Here is a 20,161-nt window from a genome sequence, read left to right on the forward strand (position 1 = left end):
AGGATAAAGTAGTATATTAATTGTGTTGATAAAAATTTATAAACATTAGAGGCTCTGGTAGAAACCCATTTGCAAAGTATGTATTCTTCCCAATTAATATTTTCAAATTAATAAAGTCTTTTTGCTTATTTGTAAATGGGTTTCTACCAGAGCCTTTAATTCAGTAGCATAATTAAATGAAATAACTATTTCTGAAGTTTATATGGACGGGCGGGGCGGAGGGGATTCCTCGTGGGGACGGGTGGGGACGGAGGGGATTCCTCGCGGGGACGGGTGGGGACGGAGGGATTCCTCACGGGGACGGGTGGGACTTTGGCGGGGACGGGTGGGACTTTGGCGGGGACGGGTGGGGACGGGTGGGATTTCTGTCCCCGCGCAACTCTCTAGGCAGGACCCGGCAGCATTTCTCCCAATAGGTCGATCTTGGGCCGATCAGCCTTTCTCTCCCCGACGTCAATTCTGCCTCGGAGAGGAAGTTCTGGCCAGCGTAACTTCCTCTCCGAAGGCAAAATTGACGTCGGGGAGAGGAATGCTGGTGCGCCCGAAGCAAGGAGAGCTTGGCCGGCGGCGGGCGGCTTTGGGGGCCTGTTATCCGGCGGCAGTGGCAGTGGCTTGGGGGAGGGCAGGGAGGGAGAAAGAGGGCAGGCAGGGAAACAGAAGGAAAGAAGAGAAACAGAAAAAAAGAAAGGGGCATGAAGAGAGAAAGAAAGAGAGGGCAGGGAGAGAAGAAGAAAACGTTTGGGGTGGGGAATGAAGTCAGGAGGAGAGGAAGCAAACAGGCTAAAAGAAGGGAAGAAAGATTGGATGCACAGTCAGAAGAAGAAAGTGCAACCAGAGACTCATGAAATCACCAGACAAGGTAGGAAAAATGATTTTATTTTAAATTTAGTGATCAAAATGTGTCTGAATTTATATCTGCTGTCTATATTTTACAATATGGTCCCCTTTTACTAAACCGCAATAGAGGTTTTTAGCGCAGGGAGCCTATGAGTGTCGAGAGCAGTGCTGGGCATTCAGCGCAGCTCCCTGCGCTAAAAACTGTTATCGTGGTTTAGTAAAAAGGGAAGGGGGTGGGTATTTGCCTATTTTTGTATGGTTATTACTGAGGTGACAGTGCATAGAGTCATCTGCTTTGACCTCTTTGAAAACCCCCCGGAATAGGAATGATAATTGACAATTCTATGCGTACAGTATTTTTTTTTAATTTTATTGTTGGTAGATCATTTTGACTTGGTCATTTTAAAAGTAGCTCGCAAGCCCCAAAAGTGTGGGCACCCCTGCTGTAGAGTGAAGCCACTTGGTTTCTCTATTAGGCATTTAAAGGGAGGTGACATCAAGCTACCTCTTTAAAAGTTAGGAGGGAGTCGGCGTTTCTTTTTCAGTTAGTTGGTGGGCTGAGTCAGCTCAGTTTGGATGTCTGTGAAGCTGGAGCCATAGAAAGGTATTTATGAAGGGTTAAAAGTATTTAAAAATGTTTTGCTATGAGATGAGTGATAATATTTTGTGAGGTGTATGTGATTTGATTTATTTAGGTTATTTTTTGTATTTTAGAGTTTCCCCTCCTGAGGAAGCACTCTGTCGTGAAACTCGAGTCAGGGGAAAGGGGGAGGAGCACGGGAAGACTTGCATTTCATGGCTTCAGGAGTTTTTAATGGTGTTGCACTGGCACTGTTACACATAAGTCTGTCTGTTTCGTGACCAGCCCATTCTAGCTACCGCCAGCAGATAAGTGGATTTTATTGTTATTCTGCTTATAAATATGATCATGACTGTGGTGCTATGATGGTCTGATGGCAGCCGAGGTTTGGTTCACTTCACATGAACATTAATAGGCTGTGGGTCTGAGCACTATTTAATTAATGGAATATGTTATATATAATTATGAAGCTGTGATGTAGGTTTATTTATCCATACAATGTATCTGTCATATAATCTGTCCCAGCGATCACTTTTTGTTGAAAATCCTGAAACGTACTTTGGGTTTAGTGCATAGTGCTGAACTACGTGAATGTCACTTTCGCACTGTCCTGCGGGCCTATGCTTCCCAAAGCCAGGCTTACCATATGGGATGTATTGGTACTCAATTGTGTACCCACTGTTCGGTGGAGGTTAATTCTTACTTTCATGGAATTTGGAGCTGCCAGGGGATTCAGGCCTTTTGGAAGGCATTGGCCTCCTTTTTACAGGGCTTGTTACAAACCTCTGTGCCAGTCTCGGTGCTACCTATGTTGTTTGCTCAATTTTCCTTCCTTTCTATGTATACTTCTTTTGAAAAATTATTTCTTAGTAAATGTTTTATTTTGGGGAAGAAATGTATTTTATGTTGCTGGCTTTCTCCTGAGCCCCCCTCCTTTTGGCTGTGGAGGAATCGACTGCACGAACTTATGGGCTGGGAGGCCCGCTTAGCTTGTTTTTCCCGTCGCCGGAGCAGAGACTTTGTTCACACATGGACTCCGTATTTGAATATTTTAACCCCTGAAAGTCGCAGCCGCATATTGAATAGACTCCATCTGTGAGTCAGTGCCTTTCTTTCTCCATGCTGTTCCCTGCCTGAGAGTTGTATGTTTATTGGGGGTGGGTGGGTGGGGTGGGGTGGGGGTGTTCTCTCTGTGGGGTGGGGGTGGGGTTCGATCGTGGGGGACATCAGAGTCCAGTCCTCCGCGGATTTGGTTGGGTGACATAATATAACATGTTTTTTTTCCTACTGTTGTACTTCCTGTTGTTATTGCATAATAAAACAGATTTGAACATAATCTGTCCCAGCCATCAGAAGTTGAGGAGGAGGATCCAGTGCCTCATTCTTCAGGGTGCACAGTCAAGAGAGACAGGTGCGTGCCATAAAGGACATTGCCGAAGCAGCCTCGATACCTAATGTAGCTGTATCAAAAAGTTTCCTGAGGACCACATCCAGCTGGCGATCCTGCATGTCCTTTAACACAATATCCCTCTCACTGGGTAGAGAGGTGCCTTTAGTCACCTGTGCCATGAAAGAATCCACCCTGGGCTGACCCAAAAGCTGCTGACACTCCTGTGCCACAACATACAAGTGGGACATAGCTTTAGCAATTTTCAAAGAGCCTTCCAGAGAGTCAAACTGCTCTGAGACCAGAGCACTCATAGGGTGCCAGGGAAAGGTAGCTGACTGACTGGAGTGCACACACCACATAGCCAGGAAGAAGAAGTGGATGGAGCTGGCTGAATGACCAAATTCAATTCCTGCAACGTCGGGCAGAGCCACAAACTTAAATAAGCACAGGACAGTAGAACCACCCACAGAATCTAAGACCAAAGAGGGATCTGCAGATCTAGCACACAGCCCCTGATCTTCTGTTCCGAGAAACGCTGTACCTATTAACAAGGGATCAGTAAGGGAAATATCAGCATCCGGGTTCCCCAGCGCAAAAGCTGTAGCAGGCTGAGGCGATGGTGTGCCCAAAGTCATCACACCACTAAGAGATGCTGTGGAGAACACTTGTACTAAAACTCTGACCACAAAAATTCCACAAATTTAGATAAAGTGTCTGGCTCCTAGGATAGAAAAATCATCCTTAGATGACTTGCATTTGCATTTCTTAGGCTGCGGAGAGCCCACAGCCTGGCCGACGGAAGGACCAGCTGTGCTGAGCCCCGAAAGTAACGACAGCTGCCTTCCCGGGCTAGCTGAGCATCTGGTCACTTGCTTCAGCTGGGGAGAAGCTAAGTCAGATGCTGTAGCCACCCCTCATTGCGCCATGTGGTGCAAGGATGCTCTAAAGGCGCTAAATTTGTGCAATCTTGGCAAGAATCAACATGAGGAGAACCTAAGGACTCTATCCCAGCAGGTTTCTAAGCAAAATTTACAGTTTTGAACAAGCAGGGAACTTTAGAAAAAAGATCACTAAAAAGCCAAGATGGGCAGAGTCAAAATTCATACCATAGTTTTCACACTTCCCAAACTATAAAAACAGCAATTTTAGGATTTTTCAGGAGGGAGAACACAGGGGAACATCAAGAAACACTGAAAACCCTACTTTTCCAATCTCCCCCAATGTCTCTCACAGGCTGTCAAGCCTGTGTACTCACTATGACCTGAGAAGATCTGTGCTGCAGCCTGCTTCCAGCTCTCTCACAGTAGCTAAATGAGAAATTCTCTGCCTCAAATCTGGGAATGCTTCTACAAAGCTGATCTTTGGGCTGCCAGTTAGACTCCTATGTTTGATTACACCTCCACTCCTGCATATCAACGGATGTACACAGGGACGGGTGGAGGCGCGATAATACATCCAGCACCCTGCGAGACATTGCCGAGCCTCCTAAGGGCGCCCAATAGCCTGCGCCCGACCCCTGATTAACAGAAGGTGAGACTACTTCAGGGATGGCCCTGAGCTCCAAAGAAAACTATGCAGGCTGGCTAACAAGTACCCAGTGGGATCGGCCTATCAGCTACAGCTGAAGTCTGTGAATTTTTAAGCAGGCAAGGCTTCAAAATCGCTCCAAGCACTGAATTACCCGAAAAGGGATGAAATTACATCAAATTAAAATAATAAAATGAGGAGAGCAGAACAAACACTCCTGCAGGCACGCATGCAGAAGGAAAGAACTGAAGGTGGAGCCAGAGAGCCCAGTGAAGTATAACAGAGGGAGAGTGAAAAATATGGAGTGGATTCCTTTTGCAGCAGATACACGGCTATGGGGAAATAACCCTACTGTCTAGAACAGGGGTTTCAAAGTCCCTCCTTGAGGGCCGTAATTCAGTCGGGTTTTCAGTATATCCCCAATGAATATGTATGAGATCTATGTGCATGCACTGCTTTCAATGCATATTCATTGGGGAAATCCTGAAAACCCGACTGGATTGCCCTCAAGGAGGGACTTTGAGATCCCTGGTCTAGAATGTCTCATCTATTGCACTGGAAATCAAAAATAGGTTTAGTACAGGATGCAGGAAGAAAAGTATATACAAGTCTTTGCAAATAGTTAATTCAAATAGTTAATGCCTACATGGTAGGCAGCCAATCAGGATTCCGAGTTACGTATCTTGTTTGCTACCTCAGGCTTCTATCTGCACTTCCGAAAACTATTGAAAACATCTTTGTTTGTAAGATTTTGGGAAAATTAATGATTAAAGTCACAAATTTTGTAATTTGATGATTTGTACAGTTTCTTGCTTATGTATACCACATCGATCTGGAAGGTTTTGTGGTCTATAAATGTACTGTAATGTAATATAATGTAAAAATCCAAACTATTATGGGTTAGAACAGTGGTTCCCAACCCTGTCCTGGAGGACCACCAGGCCAATCGGGTTTTCAGGATAGCCCTAATGAATATGCATGGAGCAGATTTGCATGCCTGTCACTTCCATTATATGCAAATCTGCTCCATGCATATTCATTAGGGCTATCCTGAAAACCCGATTGGCCTGGTGGTCCTCCAGGACAGGGTTGGGAACCACTGGGTTAGAAGATGTGAGATCCCTGAGGTTCTAAATGCAGTAGAGGTGAAAAGGTCACTGATAAGAGGTTAAGACTACTGTGCATAATTTAGAATTTTAGCTAGATTCTTTCTTCATGGAAGAACCTATAGTAAATAAGGCATTTCTTAGGTTGTAGCTGAAAAGTAGGTAAATATGTGACTTCAAGACTTTTGGTCAGTTTTGCAGGCCCTAATTTTGAATGATTTGGATTATTGTAACGGGTTGTATTTTGGTTTACTAGGTATGAAAATCTGTCCCTTGCAAAATGCCACATTGATGTTTTTTGGCCAGGGCTGGTAAATTTGCTAGGATTTCACCAGTGCTTATAATAGCATACATTTGATACAACAAATTCAGTTTAAATGGTGTACTCTTATTTTTACAGTTTTGTACCCGAGTACACCAATTTATTTTAGGAACATGCTAGAATGGTATGTCCTTTAAAATCTGCTGGTTCCAATTTACCAGCGTTGCCTGAGCTTCAGGTAGCTTGATCAGTGGTGGGTGGGCAGGCAGGTTGACAAGCCAGCCATCAAATTTTCTAATGCTAGCCCAGCTCTGTGGAATTAATTACTTGAGGATCTGCACAGGGAAAAGAACTACTTGCAAATTCAGAGGACAAAAGATGTAGATACAGTTCCCACATAAAATAACAGATTGAAAAGGTGACGGTGAATGCTAGAAGGATGTAGGGAGAGGTATGGCCAGTAAGAAAAAGGAGGTATTGATGCCTCTGTATCAGACTCTGGCAAAGGATGTAGGGAGAGGTATGGCCAGTAAGAAAAAGGAGGTATTGATGCCTCTGTATCGGACTCTGGCAAAGGATGTAGGGAGAGGTATGGCCAGTAGGAAAAAGGAGGTATTGATGCCTCTGTATAAGACTCTGGCGAGACCTCATTTAGAATATTGTGTACAATTCTGGAGGCTGCACCTTCAAAAAGATATAAAAAGGATGGAGTCAGTCCTGTAGAAGGCTACTAAAATGGTGTATGGTCATAAGAACATAAGAAATGCCTCCGCTGGGTCAGACCTGAGGTCCATCGCGCCCAGCAGTCCGCTCACGCGGCGGCCCACCAGGTCCAGGACCGGTGCAGTAATCTTTTATCTATACCCCTCTATCCCCTTTTCCAGCAGGAAATTGTCCAATCCTTTCTTAAACCCCAGTACCGTTCGCTGCCCTATAACGTCCTCTGGAAGCGCATTCCAGGTGTCCACCACACGTTGGGTAAAGAAGAACTTCCTAGCATTCGTTTTGAATCTGTCCCCTTTCAACTTTTCCGAATGCCCTCTTGTTTTTTTATTTTCTGATAAGGTGTATGGGGACAGACAAAGATCTCAATCTGTATACTTTGGAGGAACGGTGGGAGAGGGGAGATATGATAGAGACGTTTAAATACCTACGTAATGTAAACGTGCATGAGTTGAGTCTCTTTCATTTGAAAGGAAACTCTGAAATGAGAGGGCAAAGGATGAAGTTAAGAGATGATAGGCTCCGGAGTAATCTGAGGAAATTCTTTTTTACGGAAAGGGTGGTAGATGCGTGGAACAGTCTCCCGGAAGAGGTGGTGGAAACAGAGACTGTCTGAATTCAAGAGAGCCTGGGATAGGCACTTGGGATCTCTCAGAGAAAGAGATAATGGTTACTGCAGATTGGCAGACTAGATGGGCCATCTGGCTTTTATCTGCTGTCATGTTTCTACGCCTTTCTAGAGGTGGTGGGGGCTGGGGTGTGTAGGATGCTGGGTTTATGTTTTCTGCTTGGTGTTTATTATGAGTTGATTTTTATGTTTTAATATGTTGTTTCAGGGCGTGTGTGTGAATGTGTGTGTTTTAAAACAAATACAGTGGAACCTTGGTTTACGAGCATAATTCGTTCCAGAAGCATGCTCGTAAACTAAAATACTCGCATATCAAAGCGAATTTCCACATAGGAAATAATGGAAACTCGCTTTGATACGTTCCCCCCCCGAGGCCAGTGGTGCTGCTCCCCCTCCCGCCGCTCGCAAAAGGCCCCCCCGCCCACGAACCGATACCCTCCGCCCAAACAACTTGAACTTACCCCCCCCCCCCGTCTGGCACCGGCACGCAGCCCACAGGGCGTGCCGGTGCCGCTTGAAGAGGGAGAATTAGAAGGCCTTGAGCATGCGCACATGCATGCTCAAGGCCCGGCAGAGGCAGGAAGATCTTCAAGCGGCTCTGGCACATCCTGTGGGCTGCGTGCCGGTGCCAGACCGTGGGGGGGGTGGGTAAGTTCAAGTTGTTTGGGTAGGGAGTGCCGGTTCGAGCGGGGAGGAGGCTTTGCGAGCGAGGGGTAGCGATGCCGGTTCTCGGGGGGTGGGGGGGGAGGTGCTCGAAAATCGAGTCAACACTTGGTTTGCGAGACAAGCTTTGCGAGAATGTTTTGCTCATCTTGCAAAACACTCGCAAACCGGGTTACTCGAAAACCGAGGTTTGACTGTATTTGACTTGGAAACTGTCTTGAAACAGTATTTGCCAAGGTAAATTGATTCAAGTGATACAGTACTCACATAAAATAGCCAGGTAGCAATCCTGTTGCCAGTGCCCAGCTCTTTAAAGGCATCAGGTTCATCTTTCTGTGGAAAACAGATACAGTTAATAGATGTTTATCATGGATAACACAACAGCATGAAGTAACAGTAGGCAGAGAGAAAGAGATGAACTACCCAGAACATGCAAGAGACTCACTAGTAGTCATTGAATGATCAATGCCCAATTCAAATAATCTTAAGTACCTAAAAATCAACAGTTTTAGGATGCTTATCTTATTATAGAACTTGTGATGAAGAGGCTTGTCTTTATCTTATGTCCTTTGACTTTATGCCGTCACAAACACCTTCCCTGTAATATAATAGTGCTTTATTCAGCATTTCAACACAAGCAAACACCAGCTATGCTGAGATGCATTGCAAGGAAAAAAGTTGAAAATTCTTTATCTGCATGCAATACTGCACTTTTTTTTTCTCTCAATGCCTGACCAGTGTCTATTACAGAGAACGGCTTCTAGATCAGGTCCTTCAGGGAGTTAAATAATTATATTGTGGGGTGGTGGGAGGAGTTAGAAACATAGAACATGACGGCAGAAAAGGGCCGGCGGCCCAGCAAGTCTGCCCAATCAGGATCCCTCCCACCAATCCCTCCCAGTTGTTACTGCTGCACGTTTCTCAGAAAAATTATTTCATGGTTCTTTATACTAGTACCAGGGGACAAAACACTAATATGGCATTACATGCTTCCTACATAGCATCTCAGTTTTGCTGACATTAAAATTTATATACTTAACTAAGAAAAATTTCACCAAACATAAAAAATATATTTTATTTGTTATTTTTTTGTTTGGTGAGATTTTTTCTTAGTTGTTAAGTATTTGATTTTGGAAAATCTACTATTGTGATTTACTTTGGACTATTTTCTCCTGCTATTTTTGATATAGTCTATTAAGTTTTACATGACAGACTCTGCAGTACACTCTGTATAACACAGCTTTATAAAGCAGGAGTTAACCTTGAAAATGAAAAAAAACATAAGAATAGCCTTACTGGGTCAGACCAATGGTCCATCAAGCCCAGTAGTCCATTCTCACGGTGGCTAATCCAGGTCACTAGTACCTGGCCATAACTCAAGGAGTAGCAATATTCCATGCTACTGGTCCAGGGCAAGCATGCTATCCGCTCTTATCACAACCTCTGGCAATGGGTTCCAGAGCTTAACTATTCTGAGTGAAAATTTTTTCCTCCTATTGGTTTTAAAAGTATTCCCTGTAACTTCGACTGTCCCCTAGTCTTTGAAATTTTTGACAGAGTGAAAAATTGATCTACTCCACTCAGGATTTTGTAGACTTCAATCATATCTCCCCTCAGCCTTCTCTTTTCCAAGCTAAAGAGCCCTAACCATTTTAGTCTTTCCTCATACGAGAGGAGTTCCATCCCCTTTATCATCTTGGTCGCTCTTCTTTGTGACCTCATCTGGAATACTGTGTTCAATTCTGGTCTCCTTAACTCAAGAAAGATATAGTGGCGCTAGAAAAGGTTCAAAGAAGAGCGACCAAGATGATAAAGGAGATGGAACTCCTGTCGTATGAGGAAAGACTAAAATGGTTAGGGCTCTTCAGCTTGGAAAAGAGACAGTTGAGGGGAAAATTACAAAGACTAGGGGACACTTGAAGTTACAGGGAAACACTTTTAAAAAAGGAGGAAATTTTTTTTCACTCAGAGAATAGTTAAGTACTGGAACGTATTGCCAGAGGTTGTGGTAAGAGCGGATAGGGTAGCTGGTTTTAAGAAAAGTTTGGACAAGTTCCTGGAGGAAAAGTCCATAATCTGCTATTGAGAAAAACATGGATGAAGCCACTGCTTGTCCTGGATCGGTAGCATGGAATATTACTACTCCGTGGGTTTTGGCCAGGTACTAGTGACCTGGATTAGCCACCGTGAGAATGGGCTACTGGGCTTGATGGACCATTGGTCTGACCCAGTAAGGCTATTCTTATGTTCTTATTCAGCTGGTGTTTTAGTGGGTTTCATATATTAGTCTGATTAGGAAAGTAGATGCATTTCAAGAACCTGACAAACTAGTGTGTAAAAACACTGCCAATTTGCAAAGAGATGAATAGGATTGATTGTTTAGGCCACCAGCTCTTTACTTGCCCATGCAAAGTCAAAGTGGGGTTCATACTGTCCTCCCATGCCATAATTTGCCACCTGGAAGAGAAAAACAAAACACTACATGGACAATAATGAAGGCACAAAATAGAACTTACCCTCCCAAAATCAAAATGAGGCTCATACTGGCCTCCGACGCCGTAGTTAGCAATCTAAAATAAGAGAAAAGCAGAACATCTCAAAGTCAATCAAATAACAGGAACAAGACATGGCGCAGTGAAATCAGTTATGGACATCAAGAATGTTTATGTCTCTAACATGATTATATAAAAAAATGGAGAAAGGAGAAAATAGGTTCTTACATGCTAATTTTCTTTCTGTTACCTGTAGACCGTTATAGTTCCTTACGGATGGGTATTATACCTCACTGCTACCAGCAGGTGGAGACTGAGATCAAACTTGTATATCAATATAGCTTCCCCCGAATAGCCAAGCAGAACCTAGGAAAAATCTTAACTGAAAACAGTAAAATACACTCAGAACAAGAGGGTAAAAACAACAAACAACTAAAAACACTGTTGGAACATGTGTCGAACTTTATCCCAGAAAATAAACATCCTCACAGCTCACCAGCTAAACTAGTTGAGCCATTGCCACTGTTCTTAATTCTCCCCGGCCCTAGAAAAATACTAGAACTTGCAAAAAAATTCCAAATCTCCACACGAGCAAAACCTCACAATCACCGCACAAAGACCGATAGGGTGGGGAACTATACTGGTCTACAGGCTAACAAAGAAAATTAGCAGGTAAGAACCTAATTTCTCCTTCTGTATCGCCAGGTAGACCGATATAGTTCCTTATGGATGGGACATATCAAAGCAGTACCTATCAAGCGTGGGACCCTTGAAGGGCCGACCCCAGAACACGCTCACTGAATACCGCTCCCGAAACGCCTAAACATCCACACAGTAGTGTTTGACAAAGGAATGCAGAGAAGACCAACCTGCAGCCTTGCAAATATCCACTAGGGGCACTAGAGAAGACTCAGACCAAGAAGCTGCCTGACCCCTAGTGGAATGAGCCTTGAGAAATTCTGGAACAGGCTTCTTCAGAAGATAAGCGGAAGCAATAAGTCTCCTTGATCCAGCACGCAATAGTAGCCTTAGAAGCACCATCCCCCTTACGAGGACCCGCTAGAAGAACAAAGATATAATCTGATTTCCTGATCTCCTGGGTCCTCTGCACATAAGAGCGATGGACCTGACATCCAACTTGCGTAACTGTCTCTGCTCGGAAGAGCCCTCCCAGTTACCCAACACCGGGATGACCACAGGCTGATTTACATGAAAAGAGAAACTTCCTTGGGCAGAAAAGAGGGAACAGGTCTCAAGACAACCTGCTCCCTAAAAAACTCCAAGAAGGGAGTCCTACAAGAGAAAGCCTGCAGCTCAGAAACACGTCTAGCTGAAGTAATGGCCACCAAGAAGACCGCTTTAAGAGTAAGGTCCTTCAAAAAGACGTCACCCAACAGTTCAAACAGCGGGCGCACTAGTACTGACAGAACCAGATTCAGATCCCATGATGGAACAGAGGGTTGTACGGGAGGCCTGAGCAATTTGGCCGCCCACAAGAAGTGAATCGCATCTGGAATGGAAGTCAAACGCTGACCTTTCAACAACCCACGAAAGGCTGACAAGGCTGCAAGCTGAACCCGGAGAGAAGACCAAGCCAGTCCCCTGTCCAGGCCATCCTGCAAGAACTCTATAAGATGTTAGGCAAGGAAGAGCGAAAAGAGACCACGCCAGGTGCAGCACACCATTCCTCAAAGAGACGCTAAACCCTCACATAAGCCTGAGAAGTGGAAAGCCTCCGTGACCCTGGATCGAACATTGGAATGGGACCCTGAGTCAGAAGGTCATCCAAGAGAGGCAGAGGAAGAGATTCCGCAACCAGATGCCTCACCAGACCCGTGTACCACGGTCAACGAAGCCAATCTGGAGCCACCAGAACCACGACACCCGGATGGCGAAGTATGCGGAGAAGAACTCTGCCCACTAATGGCCACGGAGGGAACACATACAACAGCCCCTCCGTTGGCCATGGTTGAACCAAAGCATCCAGGCCCTCAGCCTGACCGTCTCTGCAAAGATTGAAGAAGCGGAGCGTTTTGGCGTTGACACTTGTGACACAGGTCCATGAGGGGCTCACCCCAAGCTTGCACTATCAACTGAAAGGCCACGGGGCTTAGACACCACTCTCCGGGATCTAGCATGTGACGACTTAGGAAATCCACTTGAACATTCTCTACTCCGGCTATGTGGAATGACGATATTTCTTCAAGGTGCGACTCTGCCCAGACCATGAGCAGAGCCGCCTCCTGTGCCACCACAATGCTCCGGTGCCCCTCTGATGATTGACATAGGCCACCACTGTGGCATTGTCCGAAAGAACCCTGACTGACTTGCCCATCAAAAAGGACTGGAAGGCTAGCAACGCCAGACGGATGGCTCTGGTCTCCAAGACATTGATCGACCAAGAAACCTCCTCCATGGACCAGGTGCCCTAAGCTGAGTGACCTAGAAACTGAGCCCCCCAACTGAGAAGATTGGCATTCATGAGCAGCACTGTCCACTACGGCTGATCCAGACTCGCCCCTTGTACAAGATGGGGGGTCTGGAGCCACCAACGAAGACAGCCCTGAATTAAGCCCAGAAGCTGAAGAGGGTGATCCAGACTGTGCCTCTGAGGCGACCACCTCTGAATAAGAGCATACTGAAGAGGACGCATATGGGCCCGCAATCACCTCACAATATCGAGGGAGGCCGCCATCGACCTCAAAACTTGGAGGAAATCCTGCGCCTGAGGACACCGGGATGCCATAAGCAGGCGAATCTGAGATTGCAATTTGCTTACCCAGGCCTCCGGAAGGAAGACCTTCCCCAAGGAGGTGTTGAACAGCACCCCTAGATATTCTAGGCACTGAAACGGAGACAACTGGCTCTTGGCAAGGTTGATTACCCATCCCAGCGACTGCAGAAACTCCACTACCCAAGCCGTGACCGGGGTACTTTCCTGGAACGACTTGGCTCGAATCAACCAGGTAGAGATGAACAAGAATGCCCTCTTTTCGCAATGCCACTACAACGACCATCATCACCTTGGTGAACGTCCGGAGCCGTGGCCAGACCAAAGGGAAATGTTGCCCCAAGATCACAAAACATAGGAAGCAATGATGGGAGGCCCAAACAGGAATGTGTAAGTAGGCCTCGGTCAGATCCAGAGAGATCAGAAGTTCCCCCAGCTGAACCGCCAGAATCACCGACCGCAGAGTTTCCATGCGGAAGGAAGACACGTGAAGAGCCCTGTTGACCCCCTTCAAATCAATTTTGAATTTTGGCAAATTCAAGAGCCAAAAGGTCCCTTCTTTCTTTGGCACCACAAAGTAAACAGAGTACCAACCTGTGCCCCACTCCTGCGGGGGAAATGAAACCACCGCGCGGAGATCTACCAATCTTTGATGGGTCTGGTGAAAGGCCTGCTGCTTCACGCCTCCTGCGAGGGAGCAACAAGAAAACGGTCTGGCAAGGACTGGGTGAATTCCAGAGTATAGCTGTCCCGAATCACCTCCAGAACCCACTGATCAGTCTTGATGTCTGCCCACCTTAGATAAAAATCCCTCAGCCGGACGCCCACTGGAATCAAGATGGGCGCCAGCAAGGAGTCATTGAGCAGAATGGGTGGCAGAGGACCCGGTGGGGGCGCTGCCCGCACCCCAGTGGGCCCCACAAAAGGACTGCATGCGCTGGAAGAATATGCCTCTAGAGAGCCCAGAAGATGGAAAAGAGGCAGCCTCTCGACCAGGGCAGAAGTGGCGAAAATTATACCCATGAGCAGCGCCACCTTGAGCCAGCGGCCTAGGCCTATTTTGAGGCAAATGAGGTACACTGTAAACATTGAGAGTCTGAACCAACCTCTCCAGGTCCTCACCAAACAAGAAAGATCCTTTATGTTTAAATGATTTTTATTATTCCAGCAGTAAGAAGCAAATACAAACAGTAGTACCATTCAGGAAATAACATTTTCAACAATATAATCAGTTCCCCTCCCATCCTCCCCTCCCGAAGAATCCATGGCCAGACCAACAGCTGAGAGTGGGAATAAAATCTTAAAGATTCAAAAGTCTACTGCGAGCACACGGTGTGAGGTCCTGCCAGAACTGCTCCCACACCTGACAAAATTTGCGACCCGGGCCAAGAGTCAAGTCTCCCACCATGCGTCTCTCCAGTGTTGCGTGCACTATCATTAGGGATCTCCATTGTGCATATGACGGGGAATCACGGGAGAGCCAGTTGGTGAGGATGGCTTTTTTTCCCATCAAAAGGGCTCTGGAGATAAATGCTGACATTCCCCTGGGTTTGGGCGAGGCTATATTATAAAATCCAAATAATGCCCTCGGTTGCAGAAGCCATCGCCGTCCCCAAAGCGATGTGGTATATAGGCCCAGATGTCTCCAAAACTGTTGGATTGTGGGGCAGGCCCAAAACATGTGACTCAAAGATGCGTGAGCCTGATTGCATTTCGGGCAAGAATGTGACACAGTAATCCCCATCCGGGCTGCACGTTCCGGTGGAATGTAAAGTCTAAGAACAATTTTCAATTGCATTTCCCAGTGAGTAATATTGGGTGACACCTTCTGAATGTTCTTCAGCAAGAAAGATCCTTTAAATGAAACTTTGTCAACTTAGCTTTGGACTAAGCGCAAAGCCACAAGGTACGGCATGCTGCCACTCCAAAAGCCAAGGACTTGGCAGAAGCTTACAAGATGTCAGACATGGCATCCGAGAGATAAGAAGTACCCAATTCAATATTGGCAACTTCTTGCTTTAGCAATTCCTAATTCTCAGATTTACTGTCAAGCACATGCTGGGCCCCCTTGAAAACACGCTCTAGCCACCAGCCTGCCACACATCATCGCCTTCACTGACAAGAGCTGTCACATCAAAACTCTCTTTAAGGAGGGACTCCAACTTATGCTCCTCCGGGTCCTTCAAAGCCACACCGCCCTCAACAGGCAAGGTATGCCTCATAGAGATGGCCGAAACCGCTGCGTCTACTACGGGTGACTTCAGAGTATCCCTATCCCCTTCAGGAATGGGATACAAGTGGGCCATGGAGTGCGCAAAACAAAAACGGGCTTCCGGCACCTGCCAATGTGCGAGCATAATATCCCGAATATCCTGATGCATAGGAAAAGAGCGTGAAGCAGAGCGGATCCCCTTAAGCAAGGGGCCCACCATATGCGGGGGCTCTGACACGGTATCCTCAAAGTGCAAAACTGAGGAGACCTGAAGAATTAACTCATGAAGCTCTTCCCGCTGAAAAATGCGCACCACAGAAGCATCTTTGCCAGCTGGGGGATGGTCAAACTCCTCGCTTGTGGAATCCGATCCGACCCCCCAAGAGGATCCTGGAATTCTCCCCAAGGGTCCAGGTCTTCAACAGTTACATCCTGCTCCTCTGGGCAAAAATCCTCATTCCAAGAGACCCTCGGGCACTTGGATGAGAGAGGAATAGAGGGGGGCAACACCGCCACTGTGTGGGGCTGCATCGGGGAAGACGTTGAGGGCAAACCACCCCCCCCCCCCCCACCCAACCCACCCCGAGATCCCCAGAGTGGACACGGAACCTACAGCTACCAGCACATAAGCTTTACAAAGTGCTAACATAAATTTAGGGGGAAAGACCCCCCCCCCGGTGGCCCCAAGGGACTCTCTGCCCCAGTAGGGGACCCTGCCATACCTTCCCCTGTATTTCCAGAACAGGGGGAAGGTCACCTGAGGTAACTGAGATGAAGGAAGAGGCTTCCGCCGAAATTGGACCTGAAACCGCCAAAATCGGAGCTCCTGCGGCCTGCTGCATTTAAAAAGCCTGGGACTTTCCTGACACTGAAGCCAAGGAATCGACCAATGCAAAAAGGGAATCCTCAGTCATTCCAGTGGCAAGGGAATCCTTTTCTCCCTGACCGTCGGCGGCTGTGGAACCCTCCGCATGGGTGTCGTGATCCGAACCCAACTCGCTAGGTACATGTGGAGGGGTGCCCTGGCCGTTGGCATCCACTGCCTCGGCCTACACAACGCTTACACAGGTCAGCCGCGAGTACCTCGCGTCTGGAGCACAATCAGCACTTTTTCCCTTTAAAAGTGCTCAATGTGCTAAAAACCGCCCTAGCTGCAAGAAAAGTGCTTGTTAGATGAGAAAATACAGTAAAAAGGAAGCATTAAAGGGAAATTAGCCCTTTAGACCGGCACACCTCAGGATTTTGTTTTCTTTTTTTTTACAGAACAGGCTCTCAAAGCTAGACATGTGACCAACCAGGTGCCAGGGCACCTGCTGAGGCACCTCTACAAAAATATGGGGAGTTGGAGAGAGGTGAGAGGAGAGACCCAGCACGAGACCCGCAGAGTTTTACACTAGAGAATGACACGGGGAAAAAATCTGTCCCCGTCACTGCACCGTCCCCGGCCCACCATCCTCTGCACCGCCCCGTCACCGCCGTTCCCTTCACCACCCCGTCACTGTCACCCCTTTCACCGCCACTGCCATCCCATTCACCGCCCCGTCACCGTCCCCGCAGCATCCATATAAGCCTCAGTACTGCGAAACACCATGAAGACAGAAGAGAGTCCTGCCACTACTACTACTGCACTGAGAATCTGTTTCAGTGCCTCTGCCCTGTAGTAAAAACAGAACATAAAATAAATCAATTAACTTGTCCTCCCTTTCAATGACGTGTCCCCCATGTTCACCTATAGCTCGAATCAGGTCAATTGTGCACATTAAAAATGCAGGAGGATCTGGAACGTGAGCGCAGGCAGGCAGTGATACAAAAACAGCAGACACCCGACCAATTGCAGTGTTCCGCCATCTCCCTCCCTCCATCTCACCCTAGATGTAGAGTATGCCGGCGGGTGCTCATTTGTTCAATATTCTCCTCTGACGCAACCGGAAACAGGAAGTTGCAAGAGAAGAGAAGATTGATCAACGCGAGCGCGGCTTTTTGAACGCGTGCGGCTGGGCGAAAAAGAAAGCCGGCATACTCTACATCAGTGTTTTTAAACCTTTTTACACTCGTGGACCGGCAGAAATAAAAGAATTATTTTGTGGACCGGCAAACTACTAGGACCAGTGCTCCCTCTAAGCGGGCGGGTGTTGTGAGCAAAATTTTTTTCGCTGTGCGCTACAAATATCGGGCGCCAGCAAGTTATGAGCCAACTCGCCCGATTCTCCTCTCGCCGCCCTGCCCGCCGTGCGCTGTGACGTGAAACTTGTGCGCTGGATGTAAATATTTTGTGCGCCAGCGCACGCCAGCGCAGCTTAGAGGGAACACTGACTAGGACTAAAATTTTAAAACCCTGTTTCCGCCCCCATCTCCGCAAGCTCGGTCACCTCAGTAGCTATAGAAAAATAGACAAATATAGTGCAAAATATAGACAGCAGATATAAATTCTCAAAACTGACACATTTTGATCACTAAATTGAAAATAAAATCATTTTTCCTACCTTTGCTGTCTGGTGATTGATTTCATGAGTCTCTCGTTGCGTTTCCTTCTTTCTGTGTATCCTTTCTTTCATTTCTTTCTTTCTTAACTAAGGCCCAAGAATTGTCCCTTTCTATTCCCTCCCTCTTTCCTTCCTATGTCCTTAGTGCCCCCGGTGCCTCCTTCCCATGTCTTTAGTGCCCCCGGTGCTTCCTTTCCATGTCTTTAGTGCCCCCAGTGCCTCCTTCCCATGTCCTTAGTGCCCCTTCCTGTCTTTAGTGCCCCCAGTGCCTCCTTCCCATGTCTTTAGTGCCCCCAGTGCCTCCTTCCCATATCCTTAGTGCCCCTTCCTGTCTTCAGTGCCCCCAGTGCCTCCTTCCCATGTCTAAAGTGCCCCTAATGCCTCCTTCCTATGTCCCTCTCACTGCCTTCCACACTTTGTCCCACCCCCAAAGCCTGCCTACCTGTTTACCTTTCTCCCTCCCTAGCCAAAGCCAGCCTGCTGCCTCCCTGCCGCTCAAAAAAAAAAAAGCCTCCCTCCTTTTCCCCTTCTCTTACCGCCATGCTGCAGCTGCTAAAGCCAGAAGTCTTCTTTCCGACTCAATTCTGACGTTGGAGAGGACGTTCTGGGCCAGCCAGGCAGCGATTGTCTGGCCCAGAACGTCCTCTCCGACGTCAGAATTGACGTTGGAAAGACATCCTGTCAGCTTTAGACAGAGAGCAGAGGAGAAGGAGAGACTTTTTTTTTCGCGCAGACCGGCAGAAATTCAACCGGCGGTTGAGGAACAGTGCTAAGGTAAGGTGGAGAGAGGGAGATGGAGGGGACCGCGCGATCTTGATTGCCTCACTACGGGGACAAGTCCATTCACCGCTCCACAGGGCGGTGAATGGCCTTGTCCCCGTCCCGCAGAGGCCACTATTTTTTCTTCCCCGTTTTGGCGGGTTACCCGCGGCTAGCCATGGGTAACCGCCACCGTGTCATTCTCTATTTTACACCCCCGAGGTCAGATGGATCCTAAAACAGGTCCCGTCCAAGCTCTATCCAGAACAAAAGGGGAACCAGGAGTCCAAAAACAAAGTTTCAACAGTTCTGAGAGGGGAGCCGAACTAGCCTTACCACTTGCTACCGGAGACTGAGGAAGACTGGATTCTTAGGGGGGAAGCTATACTGATATACAAGTTTGATCTCAGGCTCCACCTGCTGGTAGCAGTGAGGTATATTAACCATCCATAAGGAAGTACAGTAAAACCTTGGTTTGCGAGCATAATTTGTTCCAGAAGTATGATTGTAATCCAAAGCACTCGTATATCAAAGCAAATTTCCCCATAGGAAATAATGGAAACTCCAGACGATTCGTTCCACAACCCAAAAACAATATGTACTTGTATTGCAAGTCCTCGCTGATTTAAAACAGTCACTACACTCCTGCAGTGTTAGAGAGAGAGAAGAACCATCGGCTCAGTTGTGATGATGTGACACGTGTATACTGTATGTACTCGTATTGCAAGACTTTGCTTGTTTAGAACAGTCACTACACTTTTGCAACGTCAGAGAGAGAAGAACCATCGGCTCAGTTGTGATGTGTGTATACCAGGGGTGGGCAACGAGGGCCTCCCATTGTATACAAATGGATCTCATGCATATTCATCGGGGAAATCCTAAAAACATGACTGGATTCCGGCCCTCATTGTCCACCCCTGGTGTATACTGTATGTACTTGTATTGTAAGACATTGCTTGTATATCAAGTTAAAATGTAATAAAATGTTTTGCTTGTCTTGCAAAACACTTGCAAACCAAGTTACTTGCAATCCAAGGTTTTACTGTATACCAGTCTATCAGATGATACAGAATTATAGTTACCAAAAAAGTATCTGTGGCCTGCATGTTCACTTCACTTTCTTGGTTTTTATCATCACACTGTGGAACTGTGCCAGGATTGAATACTTATATTCAAATGTAGTTCTTAAAAAAATTACTAAATTCCATGTGGCAAAGCTATTTATTTAATAAGATTTCGCTAACGACAGGGGAATCATCAGTTGGAAATATGGTTGATATCACAATTGCTCAGATTTTTCCCAGAGTTTTCCATAAACCACAGTAACACTTCTGGGTATGTGTAGTACTGTATTTTCATGCATATAACGCGCGCGTTATACATGATTTTACAAACCGTGCATAACCATGCGCATTATACGTGTGAGCGCGTTTTACAATTTTTTTTTTACATTCTGATCCGGCATTCCCCCTGCGAATCGGCATCCCCCCCCCCCCCCCCGCTCGCGTCACCCCCCTTCCCCCGCGATCCTACATCCCCCCCAGCACCGCAAATACAACTCTTACCCGATTGGGCACCGACACCAGCACCAATGCACAGCATGTGCCAGTGCCCAAAGATCCTCCCTCGTTGGTTTGGGCTGGGCTGGGCGGTGCGAGAGAGATCCTCCTCCTTCCTCTGCCGGGCTGGACTAGGCTTTGAGCATTTGCGCATGCTCAAAGCCTTCTGGTCTCGCTCTCTCAGAGATTATCTCAGATATGATATCAAC

General features: G+C 46.9%; 1 protein-coding gene across 1 annotated transcript in view; it reads right to left on the minus strand.

Moving 5' to 3' along the window:
* LOC117359469 (prolyl 4-hydroxylase subunit alpha-1-like) overlaps window positions 1–20,161 on the minus strand; it is a 203,699-nt gene that overhangs the window by 41,659 nt on the left and 141,879 nt on the right. The window contains exons 11-12 of the mRNA XM_033942306.1: window positions 10,233–10,286; window positions 7,984–8,049 (exon numbers count right to left, since the gene is read on the minus strand). Coding sequence (XP_033798197.1) covers window positions 7,984–8,049; window positions 10,233–10,286 — 120 coding nt within the window. The remainder of the gene's footprint in view (window positions 1–7,983; window positions 8,050–10,232; window positions 10,287–20,161) is intronic.

Source organism: Geotrypetes seraphini, chromosome 4 (assembly GCF_902459505.1).
Source record: "Geotrypetes seraphini chromosome 4, aGeoSer1.1, whole genome shotgun sequence".
In the NCBI taxonomy this organism is placed as follows: domain Eukaryota; kingdom Metazoa; phylum Chordata; class Amphibia; order Gymnophiona; family Dermophiidae; genus Geotrypetes; species Geotrypetes seraphini.